Source organism: Protomyctophum bolini (assembly GCF_963924005.1).
Source record: "Protomyctophum bolini genome assembly, chromosome: 9".
Classification (NCBI taxonomy): domain Eukaryota; kingdom Metazoa; phylum Chordata; class Actinopteri; order Myctophiformes; family Myctophidae; genus Protomyctophum; species Protomyctophum bolini.
The window spans coordinates 1,537,534-1,547,442 of NC_137870.1; the positions used below are offsets into that span (position 1 = coordinate 1,537,534).

At 48.1% G+C, this 9,909-nt stretch overlaps 1 protein-coding gene across 1 annotated transcript in view; it reads left to right on the forward strand.

Annotated features, from left to right (window-relative positions):
- LOC308321081 (endothelin-converting enzyme-like 1) overlaps window positions 1-7,256 on the forward strand; it is a gene marked incomplete at its 5' end in the record, with an annotated part of 49,247 nt that extends 41,991 nt beyond the window's left edge. Inside the window, 8 exon segments of the mRNA XM_080771872.1 lie at window positions 137-188; window positions 1,222-1,289; window positions 2,702-2,826; window positions 3,149-3,214; window positions 5,152-5,197; window positions 5,200-5,246; window positions 5,779-5,855; window positions 7,041-7,256. Of these exon segments, the coding sequence (XP_080627998.1) occupies window positions 137-188; window positions 1,222-1,289; window positions 2,702-2,826; window positions 3,149-3,214; window positions 5,152-5,197; window positions 5,200-5,246; window positions 5,779-5,855; window positions 7,041-7,140 (581 nt within the window). The 3' untranslated portion in view covers window positions 7,141-7,256.
- Window positions 7,257-9,909: the final 2,653 nt, after the last annotated feature.

A 9,909-nucleotide genomic window follows, 5' to 3' on the forward strand; every position in this document is an offset into this window, starting at 1 on the left:
ATAGTAGAGAGGATTATCACAACAAAACAAAAGAATAAGTGATATTTGATTTAAGCGAAATCACTGAATATAAATCACTTTAAATAAAGGTTTAAATAAAACAAATATAAACGTCTGTGTCTCTCCTCCTCCTCAGTGTTTCCTGCCGGCATCCTTCAGCCCACCCTCTACGACCCAGAGTTTCCACAGTAAGTGTGTGTGTGTGTGTGGGCGTGTGTGCATGTGTGTGTGGGCGTGCATGTGTGTGTGTGGGCGTGCATGTGTGTGTGGGCGTGTGTGTGTGTGTGTGTGTGTGTGTGGGCGTGCATGTGTGTGTGTGGGCGTGCATGTGTGTGTGGGCGTGCATGTGTGTGTGGGCGTGCATGTGTGTGTGTGGGCGTGCATGTGTGTGTGGGCGTGTATGTGTGTGTGGGCGTGCATGTGTGTGTGGGCGTGCATGTGTGTGTGGGCGTGTATGTGTGTGTGTGTGGGCGTGCATGTGTGTGTGGGCGTGCTTGTGTGTGTGGGCGTGCATGTGTGTGTGGGCGTGTATGTGTGTGTGTGTGGGCGTGCATGTGTGTGTGGGCGTGCATGTGTGTGTGGGCGTGTATGTGTGTGTGTGTGGGCGTGCATGTGTGTGTGGGCGTGCATGTGTGTGTGGGCGTGCATGTGTGTGTGGGCGTGTATGTGTGTGTGTGTGGGCGTGCATGTGTGTGTGGGCGTGCATGTGTGTGTGGGCGTGTATGTGTGTGTGTGTGGGCGTGCATGTGTGTGTGGGCGTGCATGTGTGTGTGGGCGTGCATGTGTGTGTGGGCGTGCATGTGTGTGTGGGCGTGTATGTGTGTGTGTGGGCGTGCATGTGTGTGTGGGCGTGCATGTGTGTGTGGGCGTGCATGTGTGTGTGTGGGCGTGCATTGAGCACGTGCACCTTCGCCACACAGAACGTCTCTTCTGCGTTGTTGGCTCATCCGGGACGGGGACCCACTTTTTGGTGTTTTAAGGATCATATTATATTATTATTATTATTTTATATGTTATACTGTAGCTGTTGAAATATTGCCGATCTACGAGCTTGTATGTCTGTAGCGAGCTTGTAGGTCTGTTGTTTTTTGTATTCAGACAGCCCAAAAATGGGTAAAACACTCTGTGACACCCTCTAGGGGCCGCAATCTGCTTTCAAATCACGTCACAGAGCAGAATCTTTATTATAGTAGTAACCCACTGTTCTCTCTCTGCTTCCAGGTCTCTGAACTATGGAGGGATTGGGGCCATCATAGGCCATGAGCTGACCCATGGATACGACGACTGGGGTAAGAATGACATCATTCTACACCACAATGACCAGGAGAATGAATTAATTCATTAATTTATATATTTAGCACCTTTCCAAACATAAAGTTATACAAAGTGCTTTACAGGTTAGAAACAACAATCAAAAACAACATCAAGAACATCAGAAATAACAAAGCATAGAATCACATCAACAAACATCAAGGAAACAATCCATAAATATATACGTACACATATACATATATTGTATACATATACAGTCATACACATAGGCCTACATACATTATACACACATATAAGTTCAAACTGAATTAAGAAAAGCATACAGGTGTGTTTTTAAAAGATGTTTAAAAGCGGGCACAGTCTCAAGGGGCCAAGGGGAGGGCATTCCAGAGCGATGGTGCGCGGGCCGCAAAAGCCTGGTTCACCTCGGGTGACAAGGTGAGTTCTGGGTGGAACTAGAAGGACACAATCTGCAGTATAGTAGGGATGTCGCTTCCGACCCGATCCTGATACCTCGATGTCTGTGTTAGCCGATACCGCTACCGGATACCGCTACCAGGCAGTGTCGTGATCTCATGTTGTGTTTATACTGTAGCTATCGGTACGATCATCACCTCAGTGATGTAATGGCTCATGTCTCCACTAGGGGCCAGTATACGATCGTCACCTCAGTGATGTAATGGCCCATGTCTCCACTAGGGGGCAGTACGACCCTCCTCTCAGTGATGTAATGGCTCATGTCTCCACTAGGGGGCAGTATACGACCCTCCTCTCAGTGATGTAATGGCTCATGTCTCCACTAGGGGGCAGTACGACCCTCCTCTCAGTGATGTAATGGCTCATGTCTCCACTAGGGGGGCAGTACGACCCTCCTCTCAGTGATGTAATGGCTCATGTCTCCACTAGGGGGCAGTACGACCCTCCTCTCAGTGATGTAATGGCTCATGTCTCCACTAGGGGGCAGTACGACCCTCCTCTCAGTGATGTAATGGCTCATGTCTCCACTAGGGGGCAGTAAACGACCCTCCTCTCAGTGATGTAATGGCTCATGTCTCCACTAGGGGGCAGTATACGACCCTCCTCTCAGTGATGTAATGGCCCATGTCTCCACTAGGGGGCAGTACGACCCTCCTCTCAGTGATGTAATGGCTCATGTCTCCACTAGGGGGGCAGTACGACCCTCCTCTCAGTGATGTAATGGCTCATGTCTCCACTAGGGGGCAGTATACGACCCTTCTCTCAGTGATGTAATGGATCATGTCTCCACTAGGGGGCAGTATACGACCCTTCTCTCAGTGATGTAATGGCTCATGTCTCCACTAGGGGGCAGTAAACGACCCTCCTCTCAGTGATGTAATGGCTCATGTCTCCACTAGGGGGCAGTAAACGACCCTCCTCTCAGTGATGTAATGGCTCATGTCTCCACTAGGGGGCCAGTACGATCGCCATGGCAACCTGAAGCAGTGGTGGACGGAGGACTCGTACAGGAAGTTCCAGAAGAGAGCCGAGTGCATCGTCAAACTGTACGACAACTTCACCGTGTACAACCAGATGGTGGGGCGCACGCACACACACACACACACATGCACGCATGCACACACACACACACACACACACACACACACACACACACACACACACGCACACGCACACGCACAAACACAAACAATGTTCCTCAAAATTCCTATGGCCAAAGTAAAACATCATGTGAAGTGAGGGGCGCCTGGTGATGTTTGTCTAAAAAAAAGCTCTAAACAGAGATTCAAAGTCCATAGACTTGGCTGCCTTATGCCTTCCGAAAGCCAGGCGTTGGGAGCCCTCAGCCCGCAGCGCCCCCTCACCAAACGGAGAGTGATGATTGGTTCTCTGTGTCCAGGTGAACGGCCGTCTGACTCTGGGAGAGAACATCGCGGACATGGGAGGTCTGAAGCTCTCTTTCTACGTAAGTAAAACGTCTCATGATGAGACCGTCTATCGCATGTCTTTAAAAACAAGGTGCTAGTTGGAGTCCCACATTATTCAACCACTTAAGTCCTCTATAACTTGTGGACCGGAGTCCCCCAGGGATCTACACTAGGCCCACTCCTTTTTAAAACCCCTCTATACATAGTCTTGTGTAGCCAGACAGACAACTATTCCACAATCCTCGAATGCTATATACTGTAGGAGTCGGGAACTACAGCTCCCAGAATGCTATATAGGAGTTGGGAACTACAGCTGCCAGAATGCTATATAGGAGTTGGGAACTACAGCTCCCCAAATCCGAATAAGAAAGCTTCCATTTTCCGTTTCACGAAAATATACTTTAAAATATCTTTGCATTTTATTTAATTCATTTCCATATAAGCAGCGAGCTGATATGCTGAGATGATTTCTATTTAGATTTAGACTCAATCTGCGCGACTGAAGTGTGGAGGAGGCTCCACTTCCGCTGCATCGCTGTATATTCATCACAGAACTTCCGTTGCTCCAGACTGTACGACGGAAGCATTTATATTGTAGTCATCATAGAGCTTCCGTTGCTCCAGACTGTACGACGGAAGCATTTATATTGTACTCATCACAGAGCTTCCGTTGCTCCAGACTGTACGACGGAAGCATTCATATTGTACTCATCACAGAGCTTCCGTTGCTCCAGACTGTACGACGGAAGCATTTATATTGTACTCATCACAGAGCTTCCGTTGCTCCAGACTGTACGACGGAAGCATTCATATTGTACTCATCACAGAGCTTCCGTTGCTCCAGACTGTACGACGGAAGCATTTATATTGTACTCATCACAGAGCTTCCGTTGCTCCAGACTGTACGACGGAAGCATTTATATTGTACTCATCACAGAGCTTCTGTTGCTCCAGACTGTACGACGGAAGCATTTATATTTTACTCATGATCAGAGCTTCCGTTGCTCCAGACTGTACGACGGAAGCATTTATATTAGACTCATGATCAGAGCTTCCGTTGCTCCAGACTGTACGACGGAAACATTTATATTCTACTCATAATCAGAGCTTCCGTTGCTCCAGACTGTACGACGGAAGCATTTATATTCTACTCATAATCAGAGCTTCCGTTGCTCCAGACTGTACGACGGAAGCATTTATATTCTACTCATAATCAGAGCTTCCGTTGCTCCAGACTGTACGACGGAAGCATTTATATTCTACTCATAATCAGAGCTTCCGTTGCTCCAGACTGTACGACGGAAGCATTTATATTCTACTCATAATCAGAGCTTCCGTTGCTCCAGACTGTACGACGGAAGCATTTATATTGTACTCATCACAGAGCTTCCGTTGCTCCAGACTGTACGACGGAAGCATTTACACTGTACTCATCACAGAGCTTCCGTTGCTCCAGACTGTACGACGGAAGCATTTATATTGTACTCATCACAGAGCTTCCGTTGCTCCAGACTGTACGACGGAAGCATTTATATTGTACTCATCACAGAGCTTCCGTTGCTCCAGACTGTACGACGGAAGCATTTATATTGTACTCATCACAGAGCTTCCGTTGCTCCAGACTGTACGACGGAAGCATTTATATTGTACTCATCACAGAGCTTCCGTTGCTCCAGACTGTACGACGGATCTCGATCTATACACCTCAAATATCTTAAAACAAAAATAGCTGATCTACAAGCTCACAACGTTGCCGAGAAGTAATAATGCATCTTTATTTGTTATGTCTTCCTTGCTTCTGTCATTTGTGCGTCTCTCTCTCTCTCTCTCTCTCTCTCTCTCTCTCTCTGATCTCTCTCTCTCTCTCTCTCTCTCTCTGATCTCTCTCTCTCTCTCTCTCTCTCTCTCTCTCTCTCTCTCTCTCTCTCTCTCTCTCTCTCTCTCTCTCTCTCTCTCTATCTCTCTCTCCCTCCAGGCGTACCAGAAGTGGGTGAGGGAACACGGTCCGGAGAGACCGCTGCCCGCCTTAAATACACCCACGAGCAGCTCCTCTTCATCGCCTTTGCACAGGTTGGTACCGTTTGTCCCGTGTTACTTTACACATGGTACCATGTGTGTCCCGTGTTACTTTACACATGGTACCAGCTCAGAGCTCATAGAGGCCCTCATCTATGGATGTTTCACTTAAATCCTCATTATCCTTAGGCCAATATTCAAAAAACATTTAGACATTTAGATTACATGTTTTAACTCGATGCGTTATATTTTCTTTTGTGTGTTTGTTGTTGTATTGTTTATTTCTGTTTTCTGTGCAGTCTGTGTTTTATTTCTTTACTGCACAGCTGCCCCCCTTTGCCAACTTGTAGACTTATGTACTGTTCTTTTTTAACTTTTAATATTTTAAACCAATGACCTCTTACTATAGGAAAGGATTCAAAATAAGCCTTCTGGCTTCTTCCCTTCCTTGCATTGTATTTTTGTTCTTTGATATGTTATTGTCTATTTTTTGTACTACAAATAAATAAACCTAAACCTAAAAAGTGTGTTCCATGTTCCTGTACACATGGTACCAGCGTTTAATGGTTGTTCCCCGTCTCCTCAGAACTGGTGCATGAAGAGGAGATCTCAGTCCATCTACCTTCAGCTGCTGACCGACAAACACGCCCCGGAGCACTATAGGTACGTGCACGCACACACACACGCAACGCAACGCAACGCACACACGCTCGCAACGCAAACGCACACACACGCACACACGCAACGCAACGTATGTACGCAACGCACGCACACACACACACGCACACACGCAACGCAACGTACGTACGCAACGCAACGCACGCACACACACACACGCACACAACGCAACGCACACACAAATTAACAGCCAAATACATGGCTGTCACATTTCACTTTGTGGCCAGTTTGTACAGGTGGTAGTCATGGAAACGAGAGAGAGAGAGAGAGAGAGAGAGAGAGAGCTATAAATTATTGTTACAATATTTAACAGAAATGTCCAAAGCTGGTATTATCAGGGGGGGGGGGGCACCTCAGCCCCCCCCCCCCCCCCCCCCCCCCACCACACACACACACACACACTTAATCCTTTCATATTTAAATGAACTTGAGACAACGGTGGAACAGGTATTCTCATTTTTATTCAAAAATGTCCTTATTTAATAATAATAGTATACTGACGCATTTCAGTGTTTTTTTTACCCAGTATTTAATTAAAAAGCACTCACATGTATGATTACTGGAATATTGGACTCATCTCTCTCTGCCTCACAGCAGAGATGAGTGTTTTCAGTATAACCGTCCTGCTCTGCTCTGCCTCACAGCAGAGATGAGTGTTTTCAGTATAACCGCCCTGCTCTGCCTCCACAGCAGAGATGAGTGTTTTCAGTATAACCGTCCTGCTCTGCTCTGCCTCACAGCAGAGATGAGTGTTTTCAGTATAACCGCCCTGCTCTGCTCTGCCTCGACAGCAGAGATGAGTGTTTTCAGTATAACCGTCCTGCTCTGCTCTTGCCTCACAGCAGAGATGAGTGTTTTCAGTATAACGCCCTGCTCTGCTCTGCCTCACAGCAGAGATGAGTGTTTTCAGGTATAACCGTCCTGCTCTGCTCTGCCTCACAGCAGAGATGAGTGTTTTCAGTATAACTGCCCTGCTCTGCCTCTGCCTCACAGCAGAAAAGTACACTGTCTTGTCTTGTCTTGTCTTGTCTTGTCTTGTCTTGTCTTGTCTTGTCTTGTCAGTCACATCACATGCAGGGTGATGTGTTCTTTGTGTCTCCTACTGCAGGGTGATGTGTTCTTTGTGTCTCCTACTACAGGGTGATGTGTTCTTTGTGTCTCCTACTGCAGGGTGATCGGCAGTGTGTCTCAGTTCGATGAGTTCTCCCGTGTGTTCCACTGTCCCAAGGGCTCACCCATGAACCCTGTGGACAAGTGCTCCGTGTGGTGACCTCTGACCCCTGGACCACGCCCCCCCCTGGGCTGACCTTTGACACCTCCACAGCCTCCTCCTCCTCCTCCTCGTCCACTTCCTGTCTCAGACGACCTCTAAGCGTTATTCATATAGTCTGGACTTCCGGTGGCGAGGTGACCACCGAACTACAACATGACGTCACTGAGCCGCGGTGAAGAGCAAACCACCGCCACCGCTCAAGCCCTTCTCTCTGTTTTTAACTCACCACCGCTCAACGTTATTTCAGCTCCGGTGGTCAGCTCACCACCGGAGCGGTGGTCACCTCACCACCGTAAATCGGTGGTCACCTCACCACCAGAACAAAAGCAAAGCAAAGTTACTATGTTTACCCAGGGTATAACTGGACTAAGCTCAAGAACTTGTTTACAGCCAGGCCCTGCTCATAGAACATTTCATGGTAGGGGTTCAATGCCTTGCTCAAAGGGCACTTCAGCGGTGGTAATTGTAACGTGCCGGTCCGGGGATACGAACTATAGCGACCTTCCGATATCAAGACCGCTCCGCAAAACCGTTCGGCCACCGCTGCCTCACCACCGGAGAAGTGGTCACCTCACCACCGGAGCAGGGTGGTCACCTCACCACCGGAGCGGTGGTCACCTCACCACCGGAGCGGTGGTCACCTCACCACCGGAGCGGTGGTCACCTCACCACCGGAGCGGTGGTCACCTCACCACCGGAGCGGTGGTCGCCCAAAAATCCAGACTATGAATGAACCTCTAGTTTATCATCATCCTGTTTGGATGTGCGTACATTACGGTTACACACTGTACATTACTGTACATTACTGTACATTACTGTACATTACTGTAGCACGTACTGTAAACTGTAAACGCCTCATTTCGCCACACAGTAACATTATCGCTCCGTTAATCGGGGACACAGTGTGCGAGCGTCGCGATCAAACTACACGACGACGGTATATACATGTTCCACGCCCATATTTGATTATATTTTTCTACGTTTAGATTAGCATTTATTTTGAAATCATCTATTTTTGTATCTCAAACGATGTAAACACAGCATAATTGTGAGTATACATTAACACAAGCGTTTTTTCAATTATTATTATTATTATTAAATTATATGTTTTCTTCAAATATTTTAATTATTACTGCTATTATTTGGCATTTAAGCTCAAAGATGGAACTTGCTTTTCTGAATAATGGATTGGGAAGCAAATAAGCTTCTCTTTCTGGACGGAAGGACAAGCGAGACAAGAGAGGACTCGTTCCTGAGACAAGAGACAAGAGAGGACACGTTAAGACGGACAAGGACAGGTTTACAATGAACTGGAGTCCCCCCCCCCCCCCTCCCCCCTCTCGCCATTCACCGGGCACAAAACAATGAATAAATCAATTCTGTATACATAATGTGTACGACTGCCCTCCCTACATACATGCATACATACGGTGGGGTCCCTTTCCTTTCTGCCGGCCTGACACCCCATAGGTACCTCTAGGTATTTAAAGTACCTTGGTACCTATGGAAGTCACACCTCTGATGGGTGTGGTTTAGTCTTAAGGGGTGTGTTCTTTACGTACATACATACATACATTTATTTGTTTATTTGTACGCGACGGAGCTGTTTGAAGATTTAAACTTTTGTATGCACCACGACGCGTTCTGTCTATTGCTATTTTTGTGCAGCTGGAAAAACTGATGATTGTACAATTTGATGAGAGCCGCATGTCCCCCCCCCCCCACAACCCCCCCCCCCCCCCCCCATGTTCCCCCCCCATCCTCTCTCTCTCTCTCTCTGTCTCTCTCTATGTCTCTCTCTCTCTCTGTATGTCTGTCTCTCTCTCTCTCTCTCTCTCTCTCTGTCTCTCTCTCTCTCTCTCTCTCTCTCTCTCTCTCTGTCTCTCTCTCTCTCTCTCTCTCTCTCTCTCTCTCTCTCTGTCTCTCTCTGTCTCTCTCTCTCTCTCTCTGTCTCTCTCTCTCTCTCTCTCTCTCTCTCTCTCTCTCTGTGGGCTGTATGGATGTTATCTTCTCTCTGTTGGTGTTCAGTGTTTGGAATAAAATTATGTGGAATCACTATAGAGTGCGACTGTGTCCTGTTATGTATGTTATGGGGTGCGTGTGTGTAGGGTGTGTGTGTAGTGTGTGTGTGTGTGTGTGGTGTGTGAGTGTGTGTGTGTGTGTGTGTGTGTGTGTGTGTGTGTGTGTGTGAGTGTGTCTGTCTATCGCCCCTGAGTTTGTGGTAGCTTGGAAAAGTGTGTGTGTGTGTGTGTGTGTGTGTGTGTGTGTTGTGTGTGTGTGTGTGTGTGTGTGTGTTGTGTGTGTGTGTGTGTGTGTCTATCTCCCCTGAGTTCGTGTGGTATAGCTTGGAAAACATGTCTTGTGGGTCCCTTTTATTGGAAATAAAACTGTGTGCGTGCGTGTGCGTGCGTGCGTGTGCGTGCGTGCGTGCGTGCGTGCGTGCGTGCGTGCGTGCGTGTGTGTGTGTGTGTGTGTGTGTGTGTGTGTGTGTGTGCGTGCGTGCGTGCGTGTGTGTGTGCGTTGCGTGCGTGCGCGCCCATGCAGCCAGACGTGTCAGGGTGATTGCTTGGCCAGCTGTGTGTGTCCAGGCCTGCAGTGATTGGCCAGCTGTGTGTGTCCAGGCCTGCAGTGATTGGCCAGCTGTGTGTGTCCAGGCCTGTGATTGGCCAGCTGTGTGTGTCCAGGCCTGCAGTGATTGGCCAGCTGTGTGTGTCCAGACCGGTGACAGCCGGCGATGCGATTGGCCAGATCTCTCTTGGCTTCCCA